Source organism: Sturnira hondurensis, unplaced genomic scaffold (assembly GCF_014824575.4).
Source record: "Sturnira hondurensis isolate 20B ecotype Veracruz unplaced genomic scaffold, ASM1482457v3 Scaffold0003166, whole genome shotgun sequence".
NCBI lineage: Eukaryota > Metazoa > Chordata > Mammalia > Chiroptera > Phyllostomidae > Sturnira > Sturnira hondurensis.
This window is the reverse complement of record NW_028075797.1, coordinates 68,974-86,440: the sequence shown is the minus strand read 5'-3', so window position 1 is coordinate 86,440 and position 17,467 is coordinate 68,974. Positions and strand designations below refer to the sequence as shown.

At 39.2% G+C, this 17,467-nt stretch overlaps 1 protein-coding gene across 3 annotated transcripts in view; it reads right to left on the bottom strand.

Annotated features, from left to right (window-relative positions):
- The window catches only part of CRCP (CGRP receptor component), a 38,823-nt gene extending 21,747 nt beyond the window's left edge, over nucleotides 1-17,076 (bottom strand). Inside the window, exons 1-4 of one of the 3 annotated variants that reach the window (XM_037041710.1) lie at nucleotides 16,874-17,076; nucleotides 7,076-7,112; nucleotides 5,442-5,540; nucleotides 1,919-2,013 (exon numbers count right to left, since the gene is read on the bottom strand). In XM_037041710.1, coding sequence (XP_036897605.1) covers nucleotides 1,919-2,013; nucleotides 5,442-5,540; nucleotides 7,076-7,112; nucleotides 16,874-16,881 — 239 coding nt within the window. In that variant the 5' untranslated portion in view covers nucleotides 16,882-17,076. Of the gene's footprint in view, nucleotides 1-1,918; nucleotides 2,014-5,441; nucleotides 5,541-7,075; nucleotides 7,822-16,873 lie in introns of those variants that run through there. The other 2 variants (XM_037041711.1, XM_037041709.1) reach the window with 2 other exon arrangements.
- Between the last annotated feature and the right edge of the window lie 391 nt (nucleotides 17,077-17,467).

The window sequence follows — 17,467 nt, the reverse complement described above, 5'->3', positions numbered from 1 at the left end:
TAATGCTAAATGAAATAAGCTAGACACAAAAGTATAGATACTATATGATTCCCTCATATGAGGTCAAATTCATGAGACAGAAGGCAGACCAGTGATTGCCAGGGGCTTGAGGGTGGGAAATATGAGGAGTTATTGTTTAATCCATTCTGTGGATGGATGGCAATGATGGTTGTACAACAACGTGAAAATACATAATGCCACTGAATTTCACACTTAAAAGTGGTCAAAGTGGTAAATATATACATGTGTAAAAAACAGTATTCAGATACTTTTTAGATGTTATTTATTTTTGGAGAGGGGAGGGAGGGAGAGGGAAACATTGGCTGGTTGCCTCCTGTATACCCCCAAATGGGGACCTGGCCCATGACTCAGGCATATGCCCTGATTGGGAACAGAACCGACCACCTTCCAGTTTGCAGGCTGGAGCTCACTCCACTGAGCCACACCAGCCAGGATCAGATATTTTTAAAAAGACAACTACTCTATGATTCCACTTATCGGAGATATCTAGAGTAGTCAAATTCATAGAAACAGAAAACAGAATGATGGTTGTCAAGAGCTGGGGTAAGGGGGAAATGGAGAGTTGTTTAACTGATATAAAGTTTAAGTTCTGCAAGATTAAAAAGATCTGGATATTGGCTGCACAGCAATGTAAATATTTTCAACATTAATAAACTATATTAAATGTTAAGATAATAAATTCTATTTTATTTTACTTTAAATTTTTATTTATTGATTTTAGAGAGAAAGGAAGGGAGGGAGTCAGAGAGAAGAGAGACAGAGAGATTGAGAGCACCACCAGTTTGTTGTTGCGCTCATTTATGTATTTATTCACTGGTTGATTCTTGCATGTACCCTGACCAGGGAGAGATGAAACCCACAACCTAGATGTATCAGGACAGTGCTCTAACCAACTGGGCTACCTAGCCAGAGGTAAGATGATAAATTTTATATTCTGTGTATTTTATAATTAAAAATAAGACTATATATACACACTCACACTGATACACACATATATATATACACATTTGAAATATATTTGTCTTCAGAGTTCATCTGGAGAAGAGAGGCAAGGAGAAAAGTGCACTCAGTTCACTGACAGTATATCAACTGTGTGCCTGAAACAGCACCAAGAGATTCCTCCTAAAGAAAATTACTGATTATCCTGAATGACAAAAATTTTTAGAATTTATCAGTTCTGGTATTAATTCTAAAAGGCTAGGGGTAGTTTTCTTCTCAAGTCAAATCTTTATCTAATTCTTAATAATTTTAATTCCTACAAGCTTACCTTATTCAAGAAAGCCACCAAGAAAAATCGGGCACTAGAAGAACAGACAACATTATCAAGCCATTTTTGCCCTAAACAAACCCAAATATCTTAATTGACTGACTTTATAAAAAGCAGTTTAATTTGTGAACCCTATTTTTCAACCAATTCGATCTGAATGCTGAGAGGGGACGATGAGACAGGTCATAGAACTGGGACTCCAAAAAACAGTTTCTAAGATTAAAAAACCCCACTATGTTCGGTTGCTGGCTCTGTAAGGATCCCTATATTGAAGTCTCAGTGTGTCATCTATAATACCACAATACTACTTTAAAAGAGCACTGACTGAGGCCCTGACTGAGTAGCTCAGTTGGTTAGAGCGCTGCCTGGATATGCCAAAGTTCTGGGTTCGATCCTCAGTCAGAGCACATACAAGAATCAACCAATGAATGCATAAATAAGTGGAACAACACAAACCAATGTGTATGTGTGTCTCTTTTACTAAAATCAACTAAAAAAAAAAAAAGAAACCACATTGAGAGTTAGTTAGACGTCAAAACCCAACTAAGTGTAAAAACACAGTTGCTAAGGGTGACTTTTGTAAGTTATTTTCATTATGTGTCACTTTTCCTAAAGATAATTTTTACTTACTTGGTCAACTTGTGGCTTTTCATTGCTGTGAGAAATTCCCTGACAATCTCAGGACTCTGGTGCCTGCATGGTGTCTTTGATATGTATTTTAATGTCTAAAGAAAAGGAAAAAGCAAGTTTGAATTAGAAAAAGGAAAAGTAATGGCTATAATTTAGTATCCTAAAATTGTGATTCAAAAATCTTTTATAAAACAAGCCCTGGCTGGTGTAGCTCAGTGGATTGAGATTCCCAGTCAGGGCACATGCCTGGGTTGCAGGCCAGTTCCCGGCAGGGGCCAGTTCCCAGCAAGGGATGTACGAGAAGCAACCATACATTGATGTTTCTCTTCCTGTCTCCTCCCCTTCCCCTCTAAAAGATAAATAAATAAAATATTTTTAAAAAAATCTTTTATAAAACAAATGCCTTCAGGAGACTCAATCTTAATATACTAGGAATTCTTTAAAAAAGCAAAACAACAGCCTGAACAGGAAGAATAACTCATGAAAGCTTAGAAGAAAACTTTCCTGATCTTAAAAGGAGAAAAAATTTAATCTAACAATTGCATTATCATATCAATTTTTTAAAATACAAGAAACCCAAAGAATAAAATAACCATGAATCCCTATGGATATAAATGACTTATTAATAGATAAAAAGTAACAATTCTTTATTACAGAAGAATCCTAACTATGAAACATAAAAGAAATGAGGGAAATAAATCACCATTAGGCAGTCCCACCCTAGTACTAATTACTGCAGGAAAGACCCACCAATGAATGCTAAAATTAATGGGCAAAGGCTTAAGGAGAAATTGGATATTTACATAGCCTCACAGCATCTTCCCCCAAATTTTTGTTAATTATTGTGATGGTTTTAACATATGTCCTCAAATTCTTTGATATCTCTCACTTCAAAAGGTAAAGCCTAATCCTTTCCCCTTGAATACGGGCTAGACTTGGTGACTCCTTTCTAACAGAATATGGAAATGGAGAAACAGCAACTTTACAGTGGAGAACCCAGACAGGCAGTAATCAAAGTTAACAGGATCAGTAATAAGACCCAGACATCATGTACCCTGTATTGCCTATATGATATTCTTCCCCCAAAGCCATTAATTTCAGTCTAGTCATGAACCAATATGAAATAGCAGAATCAAGGGACTTTCTGCAAAATACCTGACCAGCACTCTTCAGAAATGCCAAGGTCATGGAACACAAGGAAAGACTAAGGACCTGTTACATATCAGAAGATATTGAGGAGACACATTAACTAAATGTAAAATCATGTCCTAAACTGGATCCTCGAACAGGAAAAAAAGGGGGGGGTACTATGGGGAAATTTTAAAGAAAATCTTTTGGTTAGTTTAATAATATGTACCAATGTTAATTTCTTAGTTTTAATAATTGTATCATGGTTCTGTAAGATTTATATAGGGAAAACTAGGGCAAGGGTACATGGGAACTCTCACCATCATCTCTGTAACTCTTCTGTAAGAATAAAATTATTTCAGCCCTGGCTGGTGTAGCTCAGTGGACTGAGCACCACCTGAGAACCAAAGGGTCACGGGTTTGATTCCCAGTCAGGGCATATATTCCTGGGTTGCAGGCCAGGTCCCCAGTTGGGGGCGCATGAGAAGCAACCACACATTAATGTTGTTCTCCCCTCTTTCTCTCTCCCTTTCCCTAAAAATAAGTAAGTAAAATCTTTAAAAGTAAAAAATTCTAAAAAGGAATAAAATTATTTCAAAATAGAAGTTTTATTAATTTTTTTAAAGGGAACCATGCCTAGACGTAATGTGAGAGGAATTTCAAACCTGAAAAATAAACAGTAACCTTAGCATCTAAGTAAAGAATCTCTCAAAAGTGCAAACATCAGTTTGGTCTCACACTCTTCCACAACAACAAATACTAACAGATCAAGCAATACATATAGAACCCTACAGAATAAAAGTTGAACCCAAGAAGTCCATATTCAGGTGAGTTATTATTCACATCAAGAACACTAGACATATATTCTCAAGTACAAAATGCCTCAAAACATTTAGTACCACAATAACTGTCCATAAGGCACATGAATTAACAGCAAGAACCTAAGGAAGTAGCAATGAGTTTAAACTGATTAAGTTAAAAGTACTTCATAGTTTTAATTTTTGTTTATAAAACTAATTGCCAACAAATATTTTTCTTCTTTGAAGAGGTGAACTTTTGCCCTGGCTGGCATAGCTCAGTGGATTGAGTACGGGCTGCGAACCCAAGTGTCGCTGGTTCGATTCCTAGTCAGGGCACATGTCTGGGTTGCAGGCCAGGTCCCCACTTGGGGGCACACGAGAGGCAACCACACATTAATGTTTCTCTCCTTCCCTTCCTCTCTCTCTAAAATATAAATAAAAAATAAAATCTTAAAGAAAAAAGAGAGACGAACTTTTATATAACAAAAGAACATGAATGAACAACAGGGTTTTAAATACATGATTAAATGAACAAAACTGAGTGAGGAGAAATGGTGACGAAAGTGCTAAAAGATAAATTAAAGAAATTAAAATAAAATCCTCTATAGAGATAAAATCAGAACAGAAAAGAAATAACAAGAAAACAAATTAAAATAACAAATACAAAATCAGACATCACCTATAACAAATATAATGACTTAAACTTTTTTTACAGACAAAGCATTAAGATGAAAGAGAATGTAGCAAAATGTTCCCTAGAAATCAAGATTATGAATTACTTTTGTTGTCTTCTTGGTGCGCTTTGGTACATTCTAAGTTTTCTAGAACAGTAAGTAACACTTTTGTGTAATAAAGAATTTGGCATTGCCCAGAGAAAAAGGTCTGGCCTTTGACCTCAGCTTCTAGGAGACAATCTCCAGTCTCTGGAATGTTTTAGCTTTACAATAGGAATATCTTTGTCTTGAGCCTTAGATTACTAGATAGTCTCAACAATGTGATTTAGGATAAGGATTTGGGTAGTACAGTATCACTCAGCCTGGAGGCTGAGATGAACTACATGGGCAATTAGTCATTCAGCCATGCTTGTTTAATAGAGCCCAATAAAATCTCCAGACACTGAAGCTCAGCTGAGCTTCCCTGGCTGGCAATATTCTGTTCATACTGTCACACCCAATCACATTACGAGAACAATGGAAATTCTGTATTGGACATTTCTCCCTGAATCTGCCCTATTTGCTTCTTCCCTTGACCAATTTTACTCTATACCCTTACCCTATAATAAATAGTAACTGTGAATATGTTAGCTTGTGGTGAGTTCTGTGGGTACTTCTAGAAAAGTACTCAATCTGAGGGTGGTCCTGGGATCCCTGATTTGAAATTGGTGTTAGAAGTAAGGATAGTCTTAGAGACTATTTCCTCTAATTGTATAGTTGGCTAACCCTCGCAACTGGCCAAACTTTCCACTTTCATAAACAGAACAGAAACAACTATTCAAATCAGGTAATAGCAATCTTGATTTGGTGGCGAGTCATGAGCAGACGACAACAGCGCCCCTCAGAGGTGGTTCGGAGAGACCTCCAGTAGCCCAGGCTTACCTCATAGGTGATAGTATTCAAGTTCTGTTGACCAGAACTGTGTTTATTCTTCCCACTTTCTTTACGCTGCTCTTTCAGATCAGTTAATAACTGGAACACCTAGGAAGAGATATACAAAAGATTTTTATAGATGAGTTTGAGAAATGTATCTATTTTAAGGTCAATAATTTCGAAGCTAAATAAAATAGTACCTCTTTTCTTCCCGTTAGCCCTCCCCCCGCAACTCTTGCATTACAGCAAATATGAATCAAGAAGTATGTGACAATTTAAAAGTGCTCTTTTATCTACGTTAAATAATTCAAATGCACTAGTTTACTTAAAATAGCTCAAATGTCTCATCAATATATACCACATCTCTGATTGCCAGAAACCTCAAAAATATTTTATTTAAAAGTAAATTTTCCTAAAATAAATAACCTTTTTAAAAAAACACATTCTACCTCTCTTCTATGAAAATCTAGAATAATTTATTTTGAGAAAGACAAATTATGAGGCAAGTGCTAAAATATCGTTTACCAAAAAATAATGAAGGAAAAATGCTATAGAACTTCATAAGGAAACTTTCCCCACAAGGGAGAAACATATGTACATTAGCATTAAGGTGGATGTGGGGAGTGTATCTCTTTCCTGTTTTAGGGATACCACCAGAAGATTGAGGGAAGTATAGATTCATAGACCATTACTACATACAATGCAATTCCTTGCCTGACATTTTCCAAAATAGTGGCGTGAGACCCAATTAACGCAATCAATGTTTCTTCAGTGGATAAAACACCCAAACACTCAGCAGAGACTACACTGGAGGTTCCTAAAAGCCAATGGCTTGACCAGCAACCATTTAAAATGAATCTTCGGGAAGAGAGGGGTACGGCCAACTGTGTTAGTTCTACCACCTTCCATACGTATCACGCAGTGGAGACCTAAATCTCCTACAAGCCTTTGAGTTTAGCCTTCGGCATATGAAAAATAGACAATGAATGTATGTATGCATTGTTCTTTCTACACCTAGAATTAACCTACCAGATGGTTTTGCTAGTACCAAACAAGATCCAGGCAAAATGCAAGGCCGGCAGCAATGTTATACCTCCCCCCTCACTAACCTCTTTCTTCTTTCCTCCCTTTCCCCAGCAGCCCAACCCTCATGCCCCCAAATCCCCAATATATTAGTTCTTACTAAACTATTCATATTGGTGAGTCAACTAAGCTCTCACTTTCAAAATGAAGATTTTAATATTTATGAGACTAGGATGAAAATCGAAATGACATACAAAAGCATTTTATAGGTAAAGAGTGGTCATTTAAGAAAAGGCATATATACACTTTAATAGAAAATTTGCTGACAGAAGCAGTTCCAAAATAGATGCTTCCATCCCATGAAGGCATCTCAAATGAAGATCTAAAATTTTCAGATTAGAGGAAGGTTGCCTACTGTGTACTGAAGTCTTCCCAGCTTTCCTGAATTACTGTAATTTACCAAGCTTAGACCATTCCAAGGTCCACCAGATGACGCCATCTGTCCTATTTTAGAGTGGAAAATCTAAATCAATTCAGTCATTTCTAACCACAAATAATTCAATAATCTTCAGAAGCAAAGAACAAACTGTCAGAGAGGAAAATACTTCAAAGCTCCCTACCTCATAGTTACTGAGCAGCGCAGAATTGGCATCTTTCCTGCAAAAGAAAAGTAAATTATCATAGTCTGGGTTCATAACCTTGTGTGTTAATTAAATATCTGTGAAATAATTTCACTGTTAAATTCAGCAGTCCAGTTCAGGGATTTTGAAACTACAACCTTAGGAGAAATGTCCTAAGTCCTAGCTGGTAATGCACAATTTCAGGGCATGCCTTCCTTTTTGCAGCCATAGTAGATCACACACCCATCACCAGGTCGGTAATTAGAACACTCTACTTCTCTCTAAACTATGCAGGCAGAAGTTCAGAGAAGTCAGACATAAGGGGGCAGTTAGTTACAGGAAGAACACCAGGGGTTAGGGGATCCATGACCAGTGCGAGGGTTGCTAGAAGTTAACTGGAGAAAACAGTGCTGTCTTATTCCACAGCCATGACCTCCTCCCAGTACCACCTGCCTTCCACCAACTATTAACAACTTGGGCAGCCAAGTTCTCCTGCTGAATCACAGGAAATGGGATCCTTAACACTAGCATCACCGCTGGGAATCCCAGCAATGTCAGAGATCCTGCAGATCTCCACAGAGCTACAACAAATAAGTACACCTTCTACTCCAGTACAACAGGGACAGTTCATGTGTTAAGCAGCAGCCAAAACCTGGCACCCCATGTAACAATTAATCAAAGTGAAATGTCATCTTTCATTTATGAATGAGCACAGCAATGCAAATTACATTAAATGATAACTGATCCATTCTACAATGTCATAACAGAAAGCCCTATATTTGTTTTTAACAGTCTGAAGGTAGTATGATAATTATGCATTTTTAAATCAGACAAATCTAGGTTCATACTATGGCTCAGCTATTTACATGGCATATGAGTTATACGAGTTTTAGGGAGTTAACAACCCCTCTAGGATTCCCCATCTTAAAAAAAAAAATGTCCCTGGCCAGGTAGCTTAGTGGGTTACAGAATTGTCCCCTATACACTAAGGTTGCAGGTTCAATCCCCAGTCATGGCACATACAAGAATCAATCAATGAATACATAAATAAGTGGAAAAACAAATCAGTATTTCTCTCTCTCTCTCTCTCAAATCAACAAATAAAACATTTTAAAAAATAATAAAACAAAAAATGGGGATAAACTATATGCTTTAACTAGGAGTGAGGCTTTAACTATATGATGAAAATGATGATACAAAATTTCAAAAACATGGGTCAAATAGACGAGTGATTTCCCCACATGGGCAACACAAGGACATGACATCAGCATGGTGATCAAATAGACGAGTGATTTCCCCACATGGGCAACACAAGGACATGACATCAGCATGGTGATGTCAGCACTGCACTGAAATGAGCATGTGAAGCTTACCAAATACTACTAGTCATTCAACAAATAGCTAGGATTTTTTTTTTCACAAAAGTGCTGCTTTGCCCAAATGACCACAACTGCACTCAGGTCACGAAGAATATTGTATTTAAAAGAGACCAGCTACAGGAAGGGCAATGCACAATTAGTGTATGAGATATGGTTCATGTAAAACTGAAAAGACAAATCAAATCATGTCATCTTTGCTTATTTAATCAGGAAGTCAGCCCACAAGGCTTCCTCCTAGCTTTGCTTGAAATTGAGTTACTACTCCCTGTGTGCCCCAAAATACACAGCAACTAAGACATCCCTGGTTGGAACAAACTGGGCTGGGGAAAAACAAATGTTATTTTTCCTCAGGGCTAATGGGCCCATCCCAGGTGCCACTGTTACAACTGTATTTCGAAATTACGGCCTCTCCTGTTATGCAGAATAGTTCATCCCCTGGGAAATCTGTCCCTGGCTCTTCTAAGTTATTGCCTCATTGCCCAAGTCAATACTGTTAATTCAAGAATCCAAAGAATACCATCAGCCTTTTCTAGAACCAATATCCAAAGAAGGGAAACTCTCTCATGTTAATTTTTTTAAGATTTATTTTATTTTTAGAAAGGAGAAGGGGGGAAGGAGGAGAGGGAGAGAAACATCAATGTGTGGTTGCCTCTCATGTGTCCCCTACTGGGGACCTGGCCTGCAACCCAGGCATGTGCCCTGACTGGGATTCAAACCAGTGACCCTTTGGTTCACAGGCCAGCGCTCAATCCATTGAGCCACACCAGCCAGGCCTCTCATGTTTATTTTAATGAACCTCTGTTTTGATACCAGTAGCACAATGGATGTTTAAACAGGTATTGTATCCTGCAAATTCTGGCTGGCAGAAGATGATTTACTTTTGATTTATTAGTAGGATAATTTTTTAACTCAGCTAATAGAGTAACTGCCAATATATATTAGGCCTTCCTTTATTCAATAAAATGTTAATGAATATATAATATCTACCTTTTATGAAGTCCTAAATGAACAATGTAGTGGGAGATTTCTTTTAAGCTTTTATTTTTAGAGAGAGGGAAAGGGAGGGAGAAAGAGAGGGAGAGAAACATTGTTATGCAAGATACATGGATCTGTTGCCTCTCGAATACTCCCTACTGGAGTCCTGGCCTGCAACCCAGGCATGTGCCCTGGCAGGGAATCGAAACAGAGACCCTTCGGTTCACAAGCTGGCACTCACTCAAGTGAGCCACACCATCCAAGGCGAAAAATTTTTTGCAGCAGTTTTTATCCTGAAGAAGTCATTGTAACAACCACTAAGTGGCAGGTTGCTGGGAAGAGGATACGGTGAGATTTAACAAACATCGGCTTAATCATATTACCCTATTTAACAGCACCAATAATGATGATGTGATGCACTGAGAAAGACACATCCCATATAGCAATCCTGTCAAAAATGTTTAATTTGAATCTATCAATGAAAATGTAATTAGATAAACCCAAACTGAGGAATATAATTCCAAACAACTGGCCTAGATTTTTCAAATACCAATGTCATTTGTCACAATGCCAATGTCACAAAAAAGGGGGGGGGCTAGTAAACTATTTTTAAAATAAAGGAGATTAAAGACACATGACAACTAAATGCAATGTGTGATTCTTGATTGGATCCTGAATTGGCAACACACACACACACACACACAGCAAAAAGAAATATTGGGACAACTGGAGAAATGTGAATATAGGTTGTATTTTAATAACAGTAATTATATCAGTGCTAAATTTCCTGGGTATGATAATGGTTATCATACATGGTTATAGTTACAAAGGAAAATACCTTTATAAAACCGGGTAAAATGACATCTACAACTCTCAAATGGTTAAGTGTATGCTTGGGGGGAGGGGAGAGAAAGTGTGTGTGTGTGGAGAAAGCTGCATGTATAAGAGAGGTAAGGTAAATAGCTCGTTCATCAAAATGTTAACAAATGCTGACTCTACATAAAGGGTATAAAGGTAACCGTGGTGCTCTGTTTGCAACTGTTCCACGGGTTTGAAATTTCCCAAGTTAACATGTTGAGAAAAGTGGAAATTTCCTTTCTTATGGAATAAAGAATTCCATACAGTTAAAAAAAGACATTAATAGAATTTATCACTGAGGACATAAAATGCAATCTGCCCCAGTGTTTCCTAGAGTAACTAGAATCCCCCCATTGACTCAGCTATCGATTAGATTTACAAGCTGTTGACCCCGACTGGGCAGGAACTGTCTGCTCTACAGCTAACACTTCGGTATTCTGTACTACATTCACAAGCATTCAGGCTTCTACAAACTGCCCATCTACACAAAACTTCCTATTATCTTATAGGAGTAAGAAGATTACTGATTTTATCTATAGGTGTTTGAAGCAAAAATTCCAAGTGAATTTTAAAAACCACCTAAAAACCTGTACTTACAGGGAGGCAGTCATTATGTAATTTCCTTAAATAATGACTTAATTTATTGACTAAAGTTGACTTGCTGTTTGAAATTTAACCTGTAAAATTTGCTTGACTTGCTAGTCAATTTAATGGATGTAAACAACCACTCTGGAAAACTGAATTCTGAAAAAGAGAACAAAATGATCTATTGGCAGGCCTTCCTTAGAAACACACGGAAAAAGCCCTTGTAAACAGTGCCTATTAATTGCCACACAGTTAACTCTTACGAAAGCAGTGACGAATGGAATTGCTCAAATTCTCTTACGTTCAACCTATGTTATTCACTCAAGTCATGTTCTGGAAAACCAAAGTCTGGTACAAGAAAACCAGGCGGCCATCCACGTTAACAATTTAACCCGCAGCATTCTCTTGGGAGCTACCAAACAAGCATCCTCTTTCCAGTTCTGTTGCTGAATTGTTGTAAGACCTATTAACTAACTTCTTTAAACCTCAGTACCTCCAGCTATAAGATGAACAAAATTCTGACACTATTTCAAAAAGGTGGTACAGAAATAAATACAGTCCATTTTCCTAACTATGTATAGGAAAGAATAAAAGAGTGAACACAAAGCTTTCCAGATATAAAAATAATCCCAAGGCAAATACCTTATATATTGTATATAAATACTTAATTTTGCTATAAAATTTTTGTATCCTTTTACCTGCGGAAAATAAGTTCCCAAATGACACTCAGAAATATTTTATTTTCAAATTCTGTCATTCAAAAACAGTGATGGGGCCTGGCTGGTGTAGCTCAATGACCAAGTGTTAGCCTGTGAAACAAAGGGTCATTGGTTCAATTCCCCTTCAGGGCACATGCCTGGGTTGTATGCCAGGTCCCCAGTGGGCAACCACACATTGATGGTTCTCTCCCTCTCTTCCTCTCTCCCTTCCCCTGTCTAAAAAAATAAAGAAAATCTTTTAAAAAACCATAGTGATTGAAAAAGGTTTGGGGTGGTGAACATATAATGCAACATACAAAAGATGTATTATAGAATTGTACACCTGAAACCTATAAAGTCTTATGACCCAATGTCGCTGCAATAAATTAAATAAAAAAGAAAAACAGTAGTTAGCGATTTAATGAATAGTTTATTATTACTGATGTTTTATTTAATTCCTTTGTGGTTGGAGAACACAGTGCATATTATTTCAACTCTTTGAAATCTATGGGGCCCTGGCTGCTGTAGCTCCATTGGAGTGCCCTCCCATAAACCAAAAGGTTTCGGGTTCGATTCCCGGTCAGAGCATGTGCCTAGGTTTCAGGATGGTCCCCCAGTCGGCATATGTACAAGAGGCAACCAATTAATGTTTCTCACATCCATGTTTTTCTCCCTCCCTCTCCCTCTCTCTAAAATCAATGGGCACGTCCTCTGGTGAGGATAAAAAAAGAAGAAAAGACAGGGGGTAAGGAAGAGAGAGAGAGAAGGGAAGGAACAAACTTATTGGGAATTACTGATGGCCCAGAAACCTGAAGATCTTTATGAATATCCCATGTGCACTAAAAAGAATGTGTATTATGCAGTAATTATAGTATCCCATAAACTTCAACCAGGTCAAACAATTTACACTGCGATACAAATCTATATTGCTTATTTCTGTCCACTAATCCTATCAGTTACAAGAGAGGGGTATTAAATTCACTAACAAAAAAATTCTGTCATCCAACCAAATAAAAACATAAATATTTTTCAACTTTAAAACACTTCTGACAAACAAAATAGAAACAGAGGCATGGATACATGGAACAGACTGACAGCTGTCAAGAAGAGGAGGAGGGAGGGGCGGCTGGATGAAGGGGAAGGGACTAGCCAATGACAATACATGCGTGACCCACAGACAACAGTGTGGGGGTGACCAGAGGGAAGGGGGACAGGATTGGGTGGAAGTGGGCAAAGGGGAAGGTGGGGAATGGGGATATCCATAATAATGTCAACAATAAAAATAAAGCCAATTGAAAAAAAGAAACAACACATGTCACATATATGGCTTGCAAATATTTTCTCCCCTTCCCTAGGTTGCCTTTTAAGGTTATTGGTCATTTTGTTTTTGGTCAAATTGGTCAAATTCCTAGGACTTCATTGTGAAGTCCTAGGAATTTCTTATATTTTTTGGATATTAAATGTGTAGTTGTGGGGGAAGGGGTATAAAGGGGCTAAATGGCAATGGAAAAATAAAATAAAAATATGGAGCTATTCAATGGGTACAAAGTGTCAGTTATGCTCTATGAATAAGTCCTAGAGGTATGCTGCATAACATCATGCCGATAATAGTTAACAATACAGTATGTGCCCTTTAGAACTTGTTAAATGGATAGATTGTGTGTTAAATTTTCTGGCCATAAAAAAGTGGGGGTAGCACAAGAAAATTCTGGGAGGTATTGGGTATGTCAATTACCTTGACTGTGGTGACCATATCATGGGTTTGCATATGTCTAAACTCATCAAACTGTACACATTAAATATGTGCAGTTCTTTGTATATTAATTATATATCAATAAAGTTATAAATTTTTTAAAGAGAGAGGAGGGAGGGAGAAAGGAAAAAAAGATCAATGTGCAAAGATACATGGATGAGTTTGATCAGTTGCCTCTTGCACACCCCAACCAGGGACCTGGCCCGTACCCCAGGCATGTGCCCTGGCTGGGAATCAAACTGGTGACCTGTTGGTTAGCAGACCAGCACTCAATCCACTGAGCCACACCAGCCAGGGCAATAAAGTTGTTTTTTAAGAAAGAAAAAAATTTCTACTCTATGTCTATTATTCACTCAGTAGGTACCTACTCTCAGTGATTAAAGAAAAAAAACAGTAGTAATAACTCAGGGGAGTTTTCCATTGGTGTCTTCTTGCTCCAGGTCCTAGCCATACCTGACAGAGGAACAGCACATTTGTCCTCTCAGAGACTCATGTTTCTACCGAAGACCCTAAGGACCACACTGCCAGAAGTGGCATCTCATGCTGGAGGCCAGGCAGACACCAGAGGTCAGGCCTCCAGGCCACGACATGTCAGGGGGACTTCTACTCCCAAATCACATGCCTGCCTCAGAAAAAGTCATTTTCCCATAAATGTTAGCTTCAAAATTCTTAAATAGCTTGAAAAAGTCAAGGACTCCTTGGGAGAAGTAAAAAAGAATGCTACAGGAGAAAAAACCCTTGCTTTCAAACCATTGCACTTAGGAAAATGAAAATTGGTATGCCTAGCAATTAGGAGTCTAGCTAATTTATACTTGGTAAATTAATGAAGTAGTATTATATACTTGATTCAACAAGTATTTGCTGAATTCCTAGGGTGTCAGATGACATGCTAAGCACTTACTGAACAGACAGTGGCGCTTGCCTTCATGGAACTTAACTCTCATGTAGAAGGCACTAAACAAATAAACAAACATACATCTACTATTATAACTTGTAACTACTTAAGGGAAAAGTAACCAAGGTGCTATGAGAGACAAAAAGGAGGATTATTTTGGATTAAATGAAGAAGAAATGCAACATTGAAAAGGGATATTCCACTTGAGCTATCAAAAGGATAAGAAGAGAGCAGGGCAAGGGGGGAACTATACCAAGCAAAGGAAACAGCAATGCAAAGGTCCTGAGTTAGGAAAGGGCTTTGAAGGTTAAAGAAATTACCTGACTGCCAATGGAGTGTGTTTGGCTGGTGAGGACAGTGGTAAGAGATATGGTTGGTGAATAGGTGAGGTTATATACAGGATCTTACAGGTCCTAGTAAGGAATGTGGATTTCCTCTAAGTACAACAGAAAGCCAATAAACGGTTTTACCAGGGAGGAGGGTGAGGCGGTAGGAGGACTATGCCAAGGCAATAGTAAACAGTCTAGGATGGGATTGGCTGAGAAGCTGAATGCCTCCAGAGCCCATGGAAATGACTAGAGGGCTCTCCAGTTCTCTCTCTTCTTCCTCAAGGATGCCTGCATGATTGTGCTACAGCTACCTGTCATTTCCCAACAGGCAGTATTTTGTATGGGAAGGAGCTCTGGGCACAGCCTAGGATCTGGCTGACCTGGCAGAGGGTGGCAGGGTTATTCTTCTTTCAGTGTTATAGAGGGGACAAGCTCTGAGGCAGAAGCCTGCCATTCTCCCAAAATTGTGTAGCTTTTGTATCCTATGTTGTCTTAGTTTGTAAACTAACCCCACAGAAATAAGATAATTAAAAACTAACAGGGAGAATGATAGAACCCAGGTGTTTAAGAGTTTAGCCTTAACTGACAGGCTTAAGTGACTAACTGCACATGGAAAATTGCTATTCCAAAATTTGAAGCTTTTGAATAAAGACTCTTTTCTTTTATAACCAAACCTTTGTCTCTGGAATTTTGCCTAGAGGATGGCAACAAGCAGCAGGACCCCCCACAACCAACAGCTTTTCCGTAACAACAGTCCTAGACATATCCTGGGGCTAAGAATGCAGGACCGATTATTCTGAAGGATATGACTTTTATTCTAAGAACTCAACTTTTCCTTCTTCTTGGGAACAGTTCTAGCTTTCTGCCTGTGTTTCCAGTTAGCAACCTCTAAGACCATTGAATACATCTTTGTCATTTATTTCCAGCCAAATCATCCTGATTTTTTTTAAATCCTCACCCGAGGATATGTTTATTGATTTGAGAGAGAGAGAGAGAGGGAGGGAGGGAAGGAAGAAGAGAGAGGGGAGAGAGAGAGAGGCACACACACCAACTTGAGAGGGAAACATGGATCGGCTGCCCCCTGTACATGCCCCAAGATAAACCCGCAACCTTTTTGTATATGGGACAATTCTCCAGTCAACTGAGCCTGCCAATCAGGGCACCTTCTGACTCATTTAGAGTAAGTTTGACAATATCAGAGTGTACTGCATACAGCGTTATTTCATAAAGCTTTCATTTCAGGCATGCATATATATATATATATGTATATGTATATAGTGTTTTTTAAGTCTGAAAAACAGTAGTACATATAACCATCAAACGTGAGACAAAAGAACATTAAGGAAAATGTGAGTGGTGAACAATCAGTGCCAAAAACAAACATAATATAGGCATGACTACGAATTAATGTCAACCATGTAAAAAGCCACATTCAGAGTAGATGCAAAATCTTCCATTTGCATGCAGTACAACGAACAGTCATGGAAAAGACCATGTGAAGTTCAATTGTTAGAACAATACACACAGCCCATGTGCTGTTTCTGCGGTCACAATCCAGGCTCAAGCACTTTTCTTCTGAGAAAACCCGGCCCTTCCCTTTAAAGGGCCTAAATGCTCCTCCTCAGATGGGGAGCACCTCTTAAGAGTTAGAGCTCCCCAGGAGCCCACTGCCCCAGGCAAAGTTTATCCTTCTCTCCTCTGGGTGAACTCGAGGTTTTATGCCCTTTTTTTTCACTGTTCAAGGTTTATTTGTTTTTAGTTGGTATGACACTTGGATAGTTGGCTGCATTATTTATATGCAGACTTATGTTTTTATTTCATATGGCGATGTACACTACTCTGATACAGTACACAAAATAAGATCCTTTAAAAAAAGTTATGCACAAGACATGCAATACTGGCTTTATACACTGGATCCAAGGGTATGATTGGAGAAAGAAAGTTGGACCAGACTTGTTGGATAAAGGAGCCATAAGTTATATAACGCACGGTGAAGACACATCTAGTTAGAAGAGCAACTTATACCTTCTAAGTCCCCGCTCATACCCCGAGCCGGAGCCACCACTGTGACCTCGGAAACGCTAGCAAATGAATGAGGGAGGCAACAGGCACACCTAAAGGCCCCCATCCTACATAAGGGGTCAGAGGGCGGGCGAAGACTCAGAGAGGCAGAGCGAGTCTCCTACCCCGCCTCTCTGCCGGTCGACCCCTCCACTCCGCCATGACTGAGGGTCGCCCAACGCCCACGCCCTTCAGCTCCCCGCATCTAGCCAGACCCCGCAGTGAGCCTCGGCCGGAAGCCGGGAACGCGCCCTGGACGACTTACACCTCCATATCGACCCTGCCGCCTTTCCTCTGGCCGACGGTACGGGAAGAGGCTCACGCGGCGCCGCCGTCAGCGCCTGCAAACGCGCTGAACACAGATTGGAGTCGGCGCCTAAAACCGTGTCGCCGACTCCGCGCGCCGCGGTGCACGCCGGGATCGACGCGCTGAACGCCGGGAGTCTGTCGGACTCTCCGGGATCCCTGAGACCACGACAGTGCACTCGGTTTGGTGCCGTGCTCTTCGCCCAGCCGGGCTTCAGCCTGTCGAGCGTTTGCAGACAGGATTTAGCTCATGTTGTGGTCTTCTAGGTTATACCAAAATATTAAACTAATATTCCAAAGACGTCATCGGGTTAGTAGTATATTGGCGATGTTAAAATCCTACACCTGTGAGTGTAATGATGCCCGGTGGGTGAGACGGCTCTGAGCTGCTTGAAAAGTTCTAATTCATTATCTAGGTACTGGGCGCGTGGTATGTTCAGTTACTGAAAATTCAGTGAGCTGTACACTTATGTCCACTTTTTTGTATGTTATAATTGAATAAAACGCTTTAAAGGGTAAAAAAAAAAAAATCCCAGCCTAACTTCTCCCTGAT